This window comes from Neltuma alba, unplaced genomic scaffold (genome assembly GCF_004799145.2).
Source record: "Neltuma alba isolate B1F8T4 unplaced genomic scaffold, ASM479914v2 tig00011086_pilon, whole genome shotgun sequence".
NCBI lineage: Eukaryota > Viridiplantae > Streptophyta > Magnoliopsida > Fabales > Fabaceae > Neltuma > Neltuma alba.
In genome coordinates, this window is record NW_021635827.1 from 49831 (window position 1) to 68963 (window position 19133).

A 19133-nucleotide genomic window follows, 5' to 3' on the forward strand; every position below is an offset into this window, starting at 1 on the left:
TTGTAACTTATTTTACCTCCTTATATTTTCATGTCGTTTGACTTAGTGGACGTATTATACTTTCTATCTTTGGTTTATTTTGTTTGGACATTGGACTAGGGTGCTGGTAGTGGGCCTGAGGCCCTTAGATTGCATGTGATTGAATTACTGTGGATCCACGATGCGATAATGGCAATTTTGGCAAGTTTAGTTGTTGCTAGTGTTGACTAAGATAGTCAAGTCTAAACTGCTATTATAATTTATCATTCAAAGGCGTATTGTTTTATAACCATGTTTGCCATGATTACAAATATAGGTTATTCTTTTTCTAACCATGATAGTCTTAATTAAGGTCGAATGTTTTTCTATCATGGTTAGCCCTTTAATAATGTGGTTGCTCTTAAATAACCATGATAGGGAATGTTTACTAGTTTTAATCTTTTCTATCATGGTTAGTTCTGGTTAGTAAGTGGTGATGTTACACCTCAACCCTCTTTGTCTTTTTATATTTACACATTTCTTTCGAAATAGTCCTTGTAGTAGTTGTACATGTTAAATGTTGGTAGTTCTAATAAATACACATCATTAGTAAGTGTATTTTAGGAAAGATAACATCTATTTATTACAAAAGTATATTTTATAAAAGATAATATCTACTTATTATGAAAGTGTATTTTAGGAAATATAACATCTATTTATTACAAATAACTAACTTAATTAATTTTTTTAATTTACTCAAATTAATCAACTAGTTCTTATATTAAAAAACAGAAGTAGTATAAAGCTATGCATTACGCTTGAGCGTTTTGGTTGGCATTTTGCCAAACTCAGTGCTTCTTCATATTCTCTCTTTTCTTCCCGCTAATGAAGCAATCGCCACAAGCCTCTTATCCAAGAGATGGAAACCACTTTGGCCTTTTTCTTCCCACTCTTAACCGACGATACCTTGAGAGACTTCCATTCTTCTATCAATTTGTGAACAAAGTGCTCAAATTGGTAGATTTGAAATATGCCAAAAAGTTTAAGTGTAAATGTGTTATGTTTGGCGAGCATATCAGACGCTGTAAGATTAGCAAGTGGATTAGTGCTGTGATTAGTAGCGAAGTTAAACATCATCTTCATTCATCTGGAGCTAAATCTGAGTCGGCTACATGCATATAAGTTGCCCTCTATAGGGTTTTGAAGTTCATGGAAATAACGGTGGGTACTCTTTCTCATTTTAATTTGTCTTCACTTCAAGCATTACATTGGGATCACATTGATTTTTCAGATGATACAAGCTTCGAAATGCTTCTTCCTGGATGTCCTTCACTTAAAGACTTGGTACTAAAAACTTTGTGTGAGAAATTTGACTACGAGCTTGTTTGGAATGATTTATAAGTAGCTTTTGAAATGTAATTTACGAAATACAAGATAAGTATGTGAAAGTACTTATATAAGTACTTTTGCAATATTAATCCAAACAAGCCCGTACTTGACATTGAAGGACCTAACCGTCTAGTTAGTGTAGAAGTTCCACTACTTCCATTTAAAGTTTTGTCTAATGTTACATTTCTATGCTTATTTTGGAACCCTGTACCAATAATATACTCCTTCAGTCTTAAATATAAGATTTATTTTATAATGTAAATTATACTCTAAAATTGGTCTTATATTTAGGACTGTAGGAGTATTAAGTAATTGTTCTCTTTTTATTTTCACTCATGAGATTTCAATCCCTAATTTTCATTGTGGTTTTAGCGTTTTGACATGCAGGATTTGTGGTCATATAGTGATGATAGTCAAGTGTTTCAAAATATAACCAATCTGGATTGTGTTGCTGGGTGAATGTACTAGGATTATAAACTACTCTCTTCGTCCCTTGTTATAAGATTCTTTTAATTAAATTGTGCGGTTTAAAAAAACAGTTAAAATTAATTAAAAGCAATTAATATGTAACAAATCCAATTTTTTTTCAAATATACCCCTATATATAAATGGGTAAATGTGAGAGAGTAATAGTGAGATAAATAAAGAAAGAGAATATATAAAATTAGGGATAAAATAGGTAATAATATATTAAATGCTCAGACAAACTAAAAAAGGATCTTATAAAAAAGGACAAACCCATTCAAAAATCAGATATTATAATAAGGAACAGAGTAGTATTTCTGAAACTTCCCCAACCTTGAAAAGTTTGTAATTTCAAAGCAGCCATTTTGTAAGTTTCGTGATACTATCTCTGGTCCTTGTTATAAAAATTAGTTAACTGATTTAAATAGATTAAGAAAATTTAATAAGTTAGTTATTTGCAATAAATAGGTTTTGTTTTTTCTAGAATATCCTTATTAATCATATGTATTAGTTAGAACTATTATTTGATGAAATCTTTAATATATATAACTACTATAAAGACTATTTTGAAAAAAATGAATAAATATGAAAAACATAATAGATAATGGTATGTTATTTAGGATCAAATTACAAGTTAAATTAATTTTTATATTAAGGACGTAGTAATTTGTAATAAAATTTTTACTTTTTCCCTCTACTCTAGGCGTACATATCAGAACATTAATGAACATAGCCCAAAAATAATAGAACATCGATAAACAAGACTACAGTTCGTCAATATGCCAGCAACGACGCCGTTTTGTTTTGTTTTTTTTTGTAGACAAAGGGCAAGCCGAAGCTTGGAAACAACAGTGAACAGACTGGCCCAGGAAAGACTAGGCACAATTGGCTCTATCCACCAGGAAACGCCCCATGCATCCGCAGAAACTTCAGTGACCAAAATGGCATCCTAACTGTCTCTTTGATCTTCGCTAGCGAGATAATCAACATATTGAAGAGTAGTCCTATGGGTATGGCAAATCTTCACATCCCAGTCATCAACAATTAGATCACGGATCTGATCGATAGTGATCTTCACATCACGACGCCGTTTTCTGCTTCTCGCTTCTCGTGGATTATAGTTGTATTCTTTTGCTGCAAAACTCGAAAAAATTGTCCTCCTCATCGGCTCGTCATTCCCCCGTTGCCGATCGTGCTCGTTTAACTGTTTAAGTCTTCGTCACCGTCGCCCCCCGTCGTCCTTTTCGCTGCTGCCCACCGTCGCTCAGATGCCCATCGCCGTCTGCAGAAGAGAGGTAAGGTTCCACTCTTCCATATACCCACTGATTTTTTTTTCTTTAAAATGCTTTAAATGTCTCCTTTTCTTCACAAATTAAGTTCACCCTTTACTGGTTCAAACGATTTGCATTTTTTGTCTCATTTTCTGCAAAATGCTTGAGAACAGTTTAAATTTAGCTTGACATTAGGGTTTTGAAGAAATATTTTGAAACTCATCGCCACCATGATAACCTTCCAGGTTTCTCCGATAAGGTAGAGTCTTTAGTTTGGTTAAAGGGGTCACGTTTATTATGAATAATCTATCTGACATTTTCGCTTCTTTTAATTTGTGGTCTTGTGGGCACTTTTGATCTGATCTTCTCTACCTTTCAGCTTTTCCATTTTTGTCAATTTAGTATCAATTGCATGATATTTGGTCCCAGGCTGTGAAATATTCTTCCAGGTGAAGACTTAATTGAGCACGAACAGGAATGATGGGGACGATTTGTTTGATCTTATAACATCACACCTCTGTTTTGCAGCAAAATGGCGTTAATGCAGGGCAATACAAGAAGCTGATTGCTGAGAAATAGAGAAGGGCGTCTTCTAGCCTAAGTCAAGGGAAATGGACAGAGTCGATTAGTGGAGATTAGGAAAACATGAGGCTTCATTTTTGAACTTCTATAAACACATCTTCAGCCATCTATAGCAGTCATTCGTTTTGCTCATACCCCTTCTTGTTCATCGTTGGTATGTCCACAAACAAAAGGAACAGAACAAAAGTAGAAATGAGAGAGAGGATCAGTAGTTTGCCAGACTCATTGCTTCTTCATATTCTCTCTTTTCTTCACACCAGAGATGCTGTTGCTACGAGCCTCTTGTCCAAGAGGTGGAGACCACTCTGGCGCTCCATTCCCAAACTTGAATTTGACGACACTAATTTTCATAGTCTTGAATTCTTCCTTCAATTTGTAGATGCAGCTCTCCTCTTAGTTCATTTGAATTCTGTTCAAATGTTTGTTCTCAAGTGTAAGCGTTTCCCTGTGCCCACTGTTAAGGTTAACATTTGGGTTAACGCATTGGTCAGTTACAAATTAAGGCATCTAGAGCTATATTTTCCAAGAGATTTTATTAGGTTGCCCTCTAGCATTTTCATCTGCAATACCATTAGTGTCTTAAAGTTGACTAGGTTGAGTTTGAGTAATATTTCTACAGTTAATCTGCCTTCACTTAAAGTCTTGCATTTGAAGGAGGTTCGATTTTCAAATTTTGAATGTGTGGGAAGGCTTCTTTCTAATTGTTTTCGTCTTGAAGAATTGGTGCTAAATCTTTTGTTAATACCTTATGAGCATTCAGGGCACGACATTGCGAGGTTTAATCATTTGTTACTCGCAGATATTCCACTATTTGGATTCCCAATAGAAGCTTTTTCTAATGTTCAATTTCTTAGCTTATGTCAGGTATGAAGGCCCTGCGATGAGCATGTTTATACTTTTTGTTGTTCTTAGAGTTCATATACCGTTTGTTTTTAAATTGGCTTGCTCATTCCTTGTGCAGGAAGATATAGGATATCCTTCTGATATTCCAACATTTCAGAATTTAATCCAGCTACAAATTGAGGAATTCTCTTATATCAGTTGGAGCATAGTGAGCTTGCTCCAAGGCTTCCCCAAGCTTCAAAGTTTTATAATTCATAAGGTTTGGGACAAAAACAATGGTTTGATTTATATGCAGAATGCATTCTCTTTATTCAGTTTCTAAGACCTGTATGCATTTGTGTGGTCAGTATGGTGATTATGATTCAGATGATGGTGATTATGATTCAGATGACGAATGTTTGATGGAATTTTCAACACCTAATGTTCCTCCATGTGTTTCATCTCACCTGAAGGAGTGTGCTATTTTTGGCTTCAAAGGCTCCAAACTTGAATTTGAAATTGTAAAATTTATAATGGAGAATGCAACAGTGTTGAGGACTGTCATTGTTGGGAGCGCTGGCACATGTGAAAGGAAAGACTTTGAAATGCTCAAAGAGTTATCGTCATACACCAGATGCTCTTCAAATTGTAGACTTATTTATGATATATTTGGGGAAAATACTGAGGAGGCGATGAGAAAATTCTTGAAAATTAGGAAGCCATCAGTTCCTCCAACTTGAGTTATTGAAATTAGAAGTTTGGAGAAGGGTCGTGAACTTCGTTACATACTTCTGAAAGTTTAAGATCATTTGGTGCATCAGATATTATATGTAACGACCCTGCAAACTTCTTGTATTTGGTTCCTTTAATGCTGGACTTTTTTCCCCTTAATGTTCACACTATTATATCCATTTCATTTGGAAGTATTTGAAGGCCCGTAGACTTGTTTAATTCCCAAGATTCAGTGTTGGATGAATCATCACAAATAGTATAATCTTGTGCACATGTGAATCCCTTCAGCTCCATCTTGTTTCTGAAATGGTGCCACATGAAGATGATGGCACATCACTTGAAAAATATTTGTGCGCGCAAGCATTTTATTGACGTGACGAAGAGTCATAACCCATCATTGAACCTGTATGTAGAATTGCTATTCTACAGAGCGAGAGCTTCAACTGAAACGTTCACTTCTACCTTTGTTCCAAAAACAAAGAGGAGGCTAAGGAACAAATGACCGAACTTGATCTGAAGTATTTCAAAAAAAAATTTTGGGGTTAAAGTGTGAGTATTTTGATGTGTCCCATGATAAGATTGACCTTTGGGTTTGAGATAATAGAGAGATTATGATTGATCACTGAGGGCTAATGTGGCATGATTTAAATTGATAGGACAATTTAAGCCACTCTTCTTTTCTGTCATCTCATTATATCCATCCAAATCCAAGTTGTCCCGTCGAACTATCTTTACGTACCAAACGCCACTTCTTTCCTTTCCCTTTCCATTCGTTTGGTTCACTTTCTGTTGACCGGAAGGGCCCTTAGTTTTCTTGCAGCTCCCTTTTAATTGGAGTCTGTTAAAGGTGAATTAATGATCATTTGCGGCAAAGAGATTATTGAATTATATCCGGCTAGTAGTGTGGTACTCTAGTAGCTAGTACTAGTAGCCGTTCAAATTCATCCACCTCATTTACTCTGCTCACATGCCTTGCGAAATCTCGAGCCACTTGGTCTGTCCCTCTGTATTTATGACCATGCAACAGTCCCTTTTCCCAAATAATTGGATCCATCATGTTTTAAAAATTATTTTTTTAAAAACTTAGTTATATTTTTGGATCATGTATCTATTAAAAGAAGTTCTTAAAAAAAATTAAAAAAAATTAAATCTCTGTCATCCATATTTAATTTGAACAGTTCATATTTGATGAGTATCATGATACTGATCACTATAATGAGCACCAAAACAAGATTCCTCAAGTTTTCAATCTTCCCATCTATTATACCACTTTCTTTCTATTTATAGGTCACTTGTTAAAAAAAAAAAGTTTGTTTCTAGATATGAGTCACTTATGGGGTAATTAATGAGTCTTTTTTGATCCCCTAACTCATTCCCCTTTTACCTCAATCACCTACCACGTATTTCCCTCTATTATTAAAAGAGTGTATAGTATAAGGGATTGTTTGTCACTTGGAATTGGACAAACCTACGTAGGTGGAATAGATAAATACCATAGTGGGAGGTGGTGTCTTTGAATCCGTACCTCCCATTCTTAATCCTTGATACCAAAGGAGGTCATAGAATTGAGTGAAGACAAAATAAACTAGGATTAGAAGACAAAATATTATAATGTTGCATGCATGATGTAGGTATACTCCCTTCAGTCCATAATATAAGGCGTTGGTTAGGAGAAAATTGTGATGGTAGTTAATGTGATTTTTTCATTTTCGCCCCTATTAAATATAGTAGAGAAAGGAGAGAGATAGGAGATACTAAAAACGTAACATTAAAGACAACTTTATCATTTTTAGGGATAAAATTAAAAAAAAACTCATCATTTTAAGACATATGTAATAACTAAACTTTTATTTCCTAGTATGTATGTGAAAAAAGTTAGCCAACTTCTTACATTATGTAGCAGAGGGAGTATATACTAAGAGCATCCCGAGACTTTTGAAGTCGGGTGAAGATTGGTGTATACGCGTGGTACAATGGTGTCATTCTCAAATCCACACCGTAGCAATTATCTACTTTTAGAACTGGTTGATCGGCTTGAAATTAAACAACAAAGCTGGAAGAGCAATTTCGCCGGAACATAGTTTTGAAGTTTGATATTTACCCTCTTCAAGTCACCTACTTTTGGGGCTTATCCCTAATATTAACTTCTCACCTACTCTCACACACAAGAGTGAAGTATACCAAGTGCTTCGGACTCCCCTTGGCAGCATGCAAAATATAGAGATGCAAGGTGTTGGGAAATTTTAAAATAAATACAGTACTCTCCATATAAATTTGCTTGTGATAATTAAGACTCTCGAGCGGCGAAGACTCTATATGGACACCATGTGTTATTACTGGGCTGTAAGGACGGCTAGTAATAAGTGAGAGTGGGCTTAAGGTAGCCTACATTTTGATACGAAGAATGAAACATTTAACGAGTGAGGAAAAAGAAACCATGTGGAATTGGGCAGAGCAATTACTTTGAGGATACTTGCTTCTCACCTTGATTCGGCGGCTGCTTTAAAGCTGGAGTGGTGGTAGAGCAAGACATTTATGATTCAAAGGTACGTAGTTGCTTCTTCCCAGACTATATATATAAAAAGCCACACACCCGTTCGTTCATTGCCAATAGATTGCAAAGTAGGAGTAAATATTAGTAGTGTGAGCTATCCATTATATTGTTATAGAAAAAAAGGTCAAATGACTAGCTGTTGGGTGTTTGGTTATTATTATTGTGCAATAGCATGCTTGGTGGTGGCAGCTAGTTCATCAGTTTGTGCACAGCCAAAGCGGGCTTTCTTTGTATTTGGGGACTCACTGGTGGATAGCGGCAACAATGACTACCTGGCCACCACTGCCCGCGCAGACGCACCCCCTTACGGCATTGACTACCCAACTCGCAGACCCACAGGACGTTTCTCCAATGGCCTCAACATCCCCGACCTAATCAGTATATATCATGACTCCTCTCTATCCCCTCATATAAATGCGGAAAATATGCCAGATTTAATTAATTCTAGTATATTTTCACAACAAACAATTTCAGTTCATGCTTAGTTTTGACATATGCATGCATAAAATGTACGAGTTGATCGTGCAGGTGAGCAGCTTGGGTTAGAGCCTACTCTCCCCTATTTGAACCCACAACTAACGGGAGAGAAGCTGCTGGTTGGTGCGAATTTTGCGTCGGCTGGCATTGGGATTCTCAATGACACTGGCTTTCAGTTTGTGAGTGATTAATTCTGCGTCCATTGTCCAAAATATGTGCTTTCTAGAGACGTGAGGTTAACATATATGTGTGTGTCTTTGTGGCAGGTGCACATCATCCACATCTACAAGCAACTGAAGCTTTTTGAACATTACCAGGAAAGGCTGGGCGCGCATATTGGCGCAGAAGGAGCCCGTAGACTAGTAAACGGAGCACTCGTGCTCATCACTCTCGGCGGCAACGATTTCGTCAACAATTACTACTTAGTTCCCTACTCTGCAAGATCTCGCCAGTTCTCTCTCCCTGATTACGTTCGCTATCTCATTTCTGAGTACCGCAAAATTCTCAGGGTGGGTATTATTCTTTCCCTTATTATTTGGTTACTTGGTATAAGATTCCTGTCGCATACATAATTGCCAAACAAATGGTTAACCACTGATGTCATTAGTCTCCATGTGTGTGATCATATATATATATATATATATATATATATATATGTATATGCCCTTTGCATGACTTAGAAGGTGGTGTCCATGCAATGTGATCACATGTTTGAGACCCATTCATTTAATCGCTCTATGGTACACAAAAACACAATTAATGGATATTTAAAAACTAGTTGTTGTTTTTGTACTTCTGTAATTGAATTGTGTTGCGCATGCAACTTGGTCAAGGCAGAGACTATATGATTTGGGAGGAAGGAGGGTGATCGTGACGGGAACGGGACCGATGGGATGTGTTCCTGCAGAATTAGCCACGAGGAGCAGAAATGGGGATTGCGACGAGGAACTCCAGAGAGCAGCATCGTTATTTAATCCCCAGCTTGTTAACATGATCTCAGGCCTTAACCAGGAGGTCGGTGCCGACGTCTTCGTCGCGGCAAATGCTTATAGAATGCACATGGACTTCATTACCGATCCTCAAGCTTATGGTACGTACACGCATCCTCTTGACAATCCTATTCGAGACACACTAAAATACTAAATATGTAGGCATCTTTGCCTGCAGGATTCGTAACGTCAAAGGTAGCATGCTGTGGACAAGGGCCATACAATGGGGTGGGACTGTGCACGCCGCTTTCAAACCTGTGCCCAAACAGGGACCTGTACGCCTTTTGGGACTCGTTCCATCCATCGGAGAAAGCCAACAGAATTATAGTGCAGCAGATTCTGGCAGGCTCCACCCAGTACATGCATCCCATGAATCTCAGCACCATCATGGCCCTCGATTCCTTCACCACCTGATTATTTTCTGCCGTCTTTTTATTTACGCATGTCTTGCTCCTGTGTGTTTCCATCACTTGCAGTAATAAATCATTCTGCTTCTCTTTTGAAATGGAAATCTGATCAATAGTGACACAACTTGTTGTTGGGTTCAACGGATACATCCACGGTGATTGAATGATGATGACAGCAAATTCAACAATAATGCAAGAGCAGCAAACAAATTAAGAATATTTTTTGTCGTTTATCGCATTAATTGGGCCTCCAAATGCGTTGTACTCGCTTTCTTAATTGTCCATGCTATTTCTCCACAGATGCGTTGTACTCGCTTTCTTTACTTCCCGTCCATGCTATTTCTATGCACAGAAAATAGGGTGTGCTCTTCTCTATTTTTCGGTCTGTATTACAAGTCATTTGTGAAAAAAAATTAGCGCCAAATATTAATCCTTTCCTTTCCTTTTTTTTTAAAAGCAACAACTATTATCTTCTCTTGTTCTTAAATACAAATAATATTTATAAGTACTATTAAATATTTGTAGCAAATTTCTATTTTGCTCTATTAAAGACTTACTTTAATAGTTAATATATTTATTTTTTTATTTTCTAAAACATCATTTCTTAGATAATAGATTCTCTTTCTTTATTAATTTTCATCATTCATTCTTTTTCTGTCATAATTTTTTTATTATAATAATTTTTTTATTCTCTTTCTTATACTCTCTCTCATAAATAAGAAAATTTTGGAGAATTTTTTTAAAATTTTTATATATTTATTGTCTTTAACTAATTTTAACTAACTTTTTTATATACATGATTTAGTCTAGACTCTAGTATTACTTATAAAAAGGGACGGGGAGAGTATTAATAACTTTTGTAAATTTTACCTCTTTAATTATGGGGTCTTTGGAAATCTCAAAAATCATTTGAAAAGGTATTTTTACATAAGTCAAGATAAAACTTATCTCACATACTTATTTTAGAGTTTGCAAAATCATTTCTGAAAAGCTAATCTAAATACCCCATTAATGTGTGTTTAAAAAAGAGAGATGAAATAGAAAAATATGTGAATAATTTGCAAGTGTAAAAATAAAAAAAGATTAATAAGGATAAATTTTAAAAGAATCATGAATTTATGACCTATTTGAGAACATAATACCACTTTGTTTCTATTTATAAGTTACTTATATTCCAAGCCTACAAATCAATAAATGTATTAAATAGATAACTTTTTCAACATTCAAAATACTTTTATGAATATTTTAAGGAAAAAGATATTAATTGTCCTTAAAAATCCGTAAAATACCTCATTGAAATATTAAAGTTTTCAAAATTCCTCTTATATTTAAAGTAGAGGCAGTAATAGATAATGTGAACACAAAAATAAAATAAAATGTTAACGGTTAGATTTGGAATATTTAATATGGTTATATATCCAATTAAATATAAGAAAAATTAAACGAAAATTTTAATTAATATTACCTGAATAATCTAAATATCGAAATCATAAGATTTAATTTAATATGTTTGAATTCAAATCATGTATGATCTCATTGATTGAGATAATAGAGAGATAATGATTGATCATTGACGGATATTGCGGTATAATAAAATATTTCTACCCATTTAACTTTAATTTCTATATTTATGTGTGTGTACATATAAAACTCATCCGTAACTGTTAAACTTCGACCGTGGTTATCCACTTTTCTTTCAACCTTTAGTTCTTATGGAGAAATCAGTATCCAGAAAAAGAAATCGCAGAGAAGAAGTAGACAGGATCAGTGGTTTGCCAAACTCAGTCCTTCTTCGTATTCTCTCTTTTCTTCCAGTTAAAGAAGCAGTTGCCACAAGCCTCTTATCCAAGAAATGGAAACGACTTTGGCTTTCCCTTCCCACTCTTGACCTTAACCGTGTATACTTTGGTACGCTTCCATTCTTCTATCGATTTGTGAGCAAAGTGCTCAAACGGGTAGATCTGAAATCTGTCGAAAAGTTTGTTTTCCAGTGTAAACATTTTATGGTTGGTGAGCATTTTAAACCTCACAAGATTAACAAGTGGTAATGCTGTGATCTGTGATCAGTAGCAAAGGTGAACTTCTTCATCTGGAGCTACATCTGAGACGCCTAGATGGATATAAGTTGCCCTCTAGTGTTCTCCTTGCCAATAACATTCGGGTATTGAAGTTGACTGAAGTAAAGGTGGGGACTCTTTCTCGTGTTAATTTGCCTTCACTTGAAATATTAGATCTGGATCAAATTGATTTTCCAGATTACAGAAGCTTGGAAATGCTTCTTTCTTCATCTCCTTTGCTTAAAGACTTGGTACTAAAAATTCTATATGGAAACCTTAACCGTCCACTTAACATTGGAAGACTTAACCACTTGGTCACTGCAGAAGTTCCACAATGTCTACTTCCATTGAAAGTTTTGTCTAATGTCTCATTTCTGCGCTTATGTTGGACCCCGGTACGAATATATATCACACATGATGAGTAATTTTTCTCTTTTAATTTCCCCTTGAGATTCCATTCCCTAACTTTTAGTCTGTTTTTTTAGCGTTTTGAAATGCAGGATCTGTGGTCATTTAGTGATGATATGCCAACATTTCACAATTTAACCCATCTGGAATGTGTTGCTGGTGAATGGACTAGGATGGTGAATTGTTTCCGAAACTTCCCCAAGCTTGAAAAGCTTGTAATTTCAGAATGGCCATTTTATGATAAGGTTTGAAAATCAGAACTTTATTAGTAGTTAGTGCAAGCAATGATGTATGCGTCTATTAGGTTTGTGACTTATTCTTTTGTATGGTCAGGTTGATTCTTCGTTCCCTCCTGAACCAATACTTGATGTGCCTCCATGTGTTTCATTACATCTAAAGGAGTTCACTCTTCTTTACTTGCGAGGTCCTGGCAGTAAGTCAGAAATGTTAAAATATATAACTGAGAATGCTGGGGTTTTGAGGACTCTCACCATAAAGGGTGTTGGTAATGGTGATGAAGGGAAGCTCCGAATGCTCCAAAAGTTAGCAGCAAAACGTAGAGGCTCTGAGAGTTGCAGTCTGGTGAAAGAACAACCACTTGTATTTATGATTTGATTTCTTGATACTCGATTTTATATTTCTTAACTTTTTATCGTAGGGATCTACTTGTATGTTTCTAATTTTTTTAAAGTAACTTGTGATGTTAATTTGTAATATATAACTATATATGCTTTTGCTTATTGCTCGTGGATACACCATTAAACATCTCTTAATGGGTTCGATTCCTAATGGTGTGTGTGTAGAAGGTCTCGTGGCCAACGCTAAAGTACCTTCACAATGGTGATGAAGGGAAGCTCCGAATGCTCCAAAAGTTAGCAGCAAAACGGAGGTCTGAGAGTGCAGTCTGGTGAAGAAACAACCACTTTGTTATTTATGATTTGATTTCTTGATACTCGATTTTATATTTCTAACTTTTTATCGTAGGGATCTACTTGTATGTTTCTAATTTTTTTAAAGTAACTTGTGATGTTATTTGTAATATATAACTATATATGCTTTTGTATTGCTCGTGGATACACCATTAAACATCTCTTAATGGGTTCGATTCCTAATGGTGTGTGTGTAGAAGGTCTCGTGGCCAACGCTAAAGTCCTTCACAATGTCTACAATGAGATTAGGACTAGCACTGCTAATCCTAATAAAAAAAATAAATAGAAGAGTCTCTTGAAAACTTTCTCTACACTTCAAACAAGAAATATGATAATTCACTTCCAGATTTTATGGTCAATTAGTTATTAGAAAGAATAATAGAAAATTCCAATTAAACCAAAAAAATATCAAGGTTTATATTTAGACCAATTTTAAAAGTAAACCAAATGTCAAGTTGAAAAGATAAACAGTTGACGATTCTCATGGTTCAACTGGTTGGATCAGCAGGGGACATACACAATAATTAAATAAAAATTTAATGAGGCTTGCCCCCAAACTTTAATCTGCTTCAACATTAAAGTAGCTTCTGAGTTAAAAATAATTGCCATAGAAAGCATGCCAATTAGCTGTATGGCTCTGCCCAAATCGTACAAGAGCTTTTATCGTTCTTATTAAGCTAAAAAAATAAAAAAGCTAATTAAAGAAATTCCTTCTTACTTATTAAATGCTACATATTGATTTTAGCAAGTAATTCAGTGTAATTATTTTATGCTCAAATAATTATACACCAATTAATTATAAAAATATGTTAACCTAACACATCACCGCCTGGATTAGCAATGACTTATATCTTGTAGATGAGAGTAGTAGCTAAGATTTTAATATTCGTTCTTAACTTCACCCTCCTCTAGACTCTAATCACATGGCAAACGAAAATATTATTTTGAAAAATACTCGTGGATATTTTAGGAAAAAGAAATTAATTATCCTTAAAAATATTTAAAATATCTTATATATTGAAATTAAAAAATACTCGTGGATATTTTAGGAAAAAGAAATTAACTATCCTTTAAAATATTTAAAATATCTTATATATTGAAATACTACTTTCCAAAATCCCATCTTATATTTAAAATAGAGGCAGTATAATAGTTATCAGTGAATTCCACAATATATGAACATAAAAAAAGATAAAATGTTGACGGTTAGATTTCAAATCCACCCACGATTCCTCGGAAATCGGAATATTTAATATGATTACCTTAATAATTAACTATGATATATGTTAAATAAGGAATTTAATTTATAGTATCTGAATAATCTAGATATCAGTTGCCAAAAGGATAATCTAGATATCACAATCATATGATTTAATTAAATATGGTTGGATTCAAATCATACTTAAGAATCAACTTATGATTTAATTTATTTTTCGATTTCGCAGATATGATACAGATTTAAATTTGTTTAAATACATATCATTTTTTTTTTTTGCCTGAAAATACAAATCATATGTTATCTGATTGATTCACATAATGAAGAGATTAAAATAGGGATATTATCTCATTGTCTTCCTAAGATATGTCGACCCATCATCTTATATATAAATATATATGTGTATATAGAGGCTAGCACCGTGAATTATAACTCATCAAGCCACCACCTAAGCTTCTTTTTTTGTTTTTCCTGCCCAACGAACCACAAGTGTTTAACATTCAGAAGAAGCGCAGCACAAAGGTTAGCTAAATTCAAAGAAGCGCAGCACAAAGGTTAGCTAAAGGTTTATGGGGAAATCCGCGTCGAAAACCAAAAAGCACAGAAGAACAGAAGACAGGATCAGTGGTTTGTCAGACGAATTGCTTATTCATATTCTCTCTTTTCTTCCAATCAAAGAAGCCGTTGCCACAAGCTTCTTGTCCAAGAGGTGGAGGGGACTTTGGCTTTCCCTTCCCACTCTTCAATTTAATCGACAAACCTGCCGGAGCCTCAGATGGTTTTATCGATTCGCCGACCAAGTGCTCAAATCGGTAGATTTGAAATCTGTCAAAAAGTTTGTTCTCGAATTTGCTCATTTTCACTATAATGAGCATTTTAGCCCCCGCAAGATTAGCAAGTGGATTGATAATGTTGTGACTAATAGCGAAGTTGAACATCTAGAAATAGATATGAAGGAATGGGCATATCAGTTGCCCTCTATTGTTTTCACTGCCAATAACATTAGGTTTTTGAAGCTGAAAGATGTAAAGATGGGCACTCTTTCTCATGTTAATTTGCCTTTGCTTGAAGTCTTGCATTTGGAGCATGTCAATTTTTCCGATGTTCGAAGCTTGGAAATGCTTCTTTCTTCATGTCCTTTGCTTAAAGACTTGGTACTAAAAAATCTGTATGGAAACCTTAACCTTCCGCTTAACATTGGAGGACTCAACCACATGGTCACTGCAGAAGTTCCACAATGTCTACTCCCACTGAAAGTTTTGTCTAATGTCACATTTCTACGCTTATATTGGACTCCGGTATAAATTTATCACACATGATAAAGTAATTTTTTTCCTTTCAATTTCCCCATGAGATTCCATTGCCTAATTTTTAGTCTGCTTTTTAGCTTTCTGGTGAGCAGGATATGTGGTCATTTACTGATGATGTGCCAATGTTTCACAATTTAACCCATCTGGAATGTGTTGCTGGTGAATGGACAAAGATGGTGAACCGTCTCCGAAACTTCCCCAAATTGGAAAAGCTTGTGGTTTCAGAAAGACCATTTTATCATGAGGTTTGAAAATTTGAATTTAATTATTTACGAGTGCAAGCAATAATTCTTCGATTGGGTTTGTGACTTATCATTTTTTTAAATATGGTCAGGTTGATACGCCGTCCCCTCTTGAACCAATACGTGATGTGCCTCCATGTGTTTCATTACATCTGAAGGAGTTCACTATTCGTTACTTCCAAGGTCCTGAATGTATGTTAGAAATATTAGATTTCTTTAATGAGAATGCTAGGGTTTTGAGGACACTAACTATGATGAGAGTTGATGATCCAAGGGGGCATAGAACAGCAAAAATAATAGAGCCTTATCCCAATAAGCTCTCGGATTTCCAAAAATTAGCCGCATACATTGGATCGGGCTCTAAGAGTTGCAGTCGAATGCACAAACCCCTTGTATATATGATTTCTTAACTTCTCAATGCTAGGTCTTATCCTTAATGTTAGATCTAGTTTGTGGTACAAATATTTGAACTACAAACTAGATCTTATATCAATGACACTTGTGAGAAAGTATTATTGTGGTGTATTTCAAGAAAATTCAAGATAATATATGATATGACAGGATTTAAGAAAATCTTCTATTGTAGTTCTCTCTCCATTAACCAATGGACGGTCTTGTGCTGGTGCTATACATGTAAATGACACATTAATCCAATTTCTGTTCGGAATCCATTTATATCAGTGATATATTACTCAAATCCCATTTTGAAGGGATCTATATATTAACCGAATGATTAATCAGTGATTTGTGATAACTCAGTCAACCGTGAACGACTGATTGGATTGAATTGTTTTGCGCAAAAGCATTTCCGTTGTTTCTTCTCACTTTGTGAGATACAAGTTTTTTAAGTTGGTGTTTCTTGGCGCTTCATGACTCGTATAGGGGTGGAAACAGGCCAGGTGGCCTGTCAGAGGCCTATGACTTGGCCTGCATTTAGCCTGGCCTGACCTGACCTGTTTCCTAAAAAAGACAGGCTCAGGCCTGTTTGAAGGCCTGTTTAGTTAAACAGGCCGGCTTAGGCTTTTAAAAAGCCTGTAAGCCTGTTAGGCCGGCCTGGGCCTGTCAGGAATTTATAATCATAATATATGAAAAAATTAATTAATGCTATTATTGTTAATGTACTCTTTTAATTTATTTTTTTAATTTTAATATATAGTTAATAGCTTAATCTTTTCTTAGATTTTGAAGTTTAGATGACAAGTGAAGATAAAAATATAATTTAAAATAATAATATCAATAAATAATGTGATTTTTAAATCTTAAAAAATAAAGAAAATAGGAAAGAAAATTTTGTTCCAAGAATGATAAATTAACTAACTTACGTATTATGTTAATTTAAGTATGATACCCTCTTTATCCATTATAAAATTAGTATTTTTTTCCTCTTTATTTATTTGTCTTAATTTAAATTTTTTGTGTGTACTTAAATGTAGTCTTATTCCAAATTTTAACATATAATTACAATTAGTTTTCAATAATATTCTTATAAATTATAATTAAGATTTAAAATAGTACTTATGATATTAAAATTTAAATAAAAGACAAGACTAAAAATTAAATTATTATGTACGTTTTTTTTATCTTAGCTTTTTTTAAAAAAATTAATTATTATAATTTGAATTTTTTAAAAATACAAGCCTTTTAACAGGTTTCAGGCCAGGCCAGGCCTTTATACAGGCCAGGCTCAGGCTGAAAAGTAAGCCTGTAACAGGCCACAGGCCAATAGGCTCCAAAACAGGCCTGGCCTGTTAATAGCAAAGCCTGACCTAGCCTGGCCTGTTTCCACCCCTAGACTCGTATCAATATTTATTAGGATACAACTTTATTCAATTAAATTAAAATTATAAAGAGAGGGTGAGAACATATCTCAACTAATAGTTGTTGTCGATATCAAAATCATATGATTTAATTTAACATATTTGAATTCAAATCATAATTATGTATTAAATTAGGATTTAATATGTTATCCAATATCTGGCAAAAAAATCCATTAACCAATATTGTATATATCTATATATATGATAAAGATTTAAATGCGTCTAAATGCAAATCATATATTATCTCATTGATTGAGATAATAGAGAGATTATGATTGATAACTGATTTTCCAAAATACTTCTAGCCACATGTATATATAGACACATATATGTGTGATCTTTCTATATGTATCTTTGTGCGTATACATCTATATAACTCATCCGCAACTGTTGAACTTCGTGGTTATATATCCACCTTTCTTTCAACTTAAGTTCTTATGAAACCCACACCATTTAAATATAATTTTAATACTCCATATTTAAAATTTTTAACTAATGATTTTTAAATAAAAAATTATTTTTAAAAAAACTTATAGTTAAGATATTATATTTATTTGGATTATGTACCTATTACAAGAAAATATTTTAAAAAAATTAAAATTTTAAATCTTAGCCATCTATATTAAATTTAACCTATTGGGATTTGATAAGGATCATAATGCTTATCACACCGAAACTAGTGCTATGTTTTATAAGACAAAATTTATTTTCTCTCAAATACTTACTTAGTATAGCATAAAATTACTTTCAAAAAAATCTAATGCAAACTCAGGAAGAGCAAAACGCATTGAAAAACGAATACACTGATTTGTTTGGATCCTGAAACGAATATACTAGTTTGCTTTCTGATTTCATTCTCAACTTAACTAGTTATTAGAAATTATAATCCAGTTTACTAGCCAATACAATAATTCCTTTTGTGTAAATTTAAATAATTATGAAAATATTTTAAATGAGTGTTTTAGTTTTAATTATTACTTAATTATTAGGCAAGATGTGTTAAGCAATTGATACATTACCATACTTAATTAAATCATTATAAATAAACTATGAACTTCCTTTTTTTTTTAAATTTAAAAAATCTCTTATATTAAGCCAGTGACTGAGGGCTTGTTCGGATCAACATGGCAAAAGTGTTTATAAGTACTCTCACGTAAATCGAGATAAAACTCTTCTCATATATTTATCTTGTATTTCGTAAATCACATTTGAAAAGCTAGTTATAAATCATTTCAAACAAGCTTTGAATTACGCAGTCTTTTTCCTCTTCACCCACTCAACTAGTGTACAGCCTGTTTAGAGGGCTTGGCTTCTTTCTTCTACGTCCCTGAATGAAATTAGGTTGTACTCCCTCCGCTATTTTTTATAACAGCATAATAATTAAATTACGCAATTTAAAAAGTAATTAAAAGTAATTAAAAATAACAAATATATTAGAAATGAATTTTTTTAAATATGCTCTTTTCATAAATAAGGGACAAGAGATATATAGTATGAAAAAGAACGTG

At 34.0% G+C, this 19133-nt stretch overlaps 4 protein-coding genes across 6 annotated transcripts; all 4 read left to right on the forward strand.

The window, feature by feature from the left end:
* The first annotated feature begins 168 nt into the window (after positions 1 to 168).
* On the forward strand, positions 169 to 9653 carry LOC114761147 (GDSL esterase/lipase At5g33370-like). The gene is made up of 8 exons (XM_028950474.1): positions 169 to 180; positions 1735 to 1802; positions 2173 to 2222; positions 7975 to 8151; positions 8302 to 8429; positions 8517 to 8759; positions 9088 to 9340; positions 9418 to 9653. The coding sequence occupies exons 1-8, from the start codon at positions 169 to 171 to the stop codon at positions 9651 to 9653; spliced, it is 1167 nt and encodes a 388-aa protein (XP_028806307.1).
* LOC114761143 (putative F-box/FBD/LRR-repeat protein At4g26350) lies at positions 2709 to 5490 on the forward strand. Of its 3 annotated transcripts, none has more exons than XM_028950470.1 (4): positions 2709 to 3107; positions 3513 to 4529; positions 4627 to 4767; positions 4856 to 5490. In XM_028950470.1, the coding sequence occupies exons 2-4, from the start codon at positions 3822 to 3824 to the stop codon at positions 5225 to 5227; spliced, it is 1221 nt and encodes a 406-aa protein (XP_028806303.1). In that variant the 5' UTR covers positions 2709 to 3107; positions 3513 to 3821; the 3' UTR covers positions 5228 to 5490. The 3 variants fall into 3 exon arrangements, with proteins under 3 accessions (XP_028806303.1, XP_028806301.1, XP_028806302.1); XM_028950468.1 differs by having other exon boundaries at positions 3612 to 4529; XM_028950469.1 differs by lacking the exon at positions 2709 to 3107 and having other exon boundaries at positions 3116 to 4529.
* Positions 9654 to 11358: 1705 nt separating the features above from the next.
* Positions 11359 to 13022, forward strand: LOC114761148 (putative FBD-associated F-box protein At3g50710). Its single transcript, XM_028950475.1, has 5 exons — positions 11359 to 11624; positions 11714 to 12098; positions 12204 to 12356; positions 12445 to 12693; positions 12915 to 13022. The coding sequence occupies exons 1-5, from the start codon at positions 11359 to 11361 to the stop codon at positions 13020 to 13022; spliced, it is 1161 nt and encodes a 386-aa protein (XP_028806308.1).
* Positions 13023 to 14825: 1803 nt separating this feature from the next.
* On the forward strand, positions 14826 to 16755 carry LOC114761149 (putative FBD-associated F-box protein At5g56410). The gene is made up of 4 exons (XM_028950476.1): positions 14826 to 15554; positions 15659 to 15811; positions 15901 to 16000; positions 16691 to 16755. The coding sequence occupies exons 1-4, from the start codon at positions 14826 to 14828 to the stop codon at positions 16753 to 16755; spliced, it is 1047 nt and encodes a 348-aa protein (XP_028806309.1).
* Positions 16756 to 19133: the final 2378 nt, after the last annotated feature.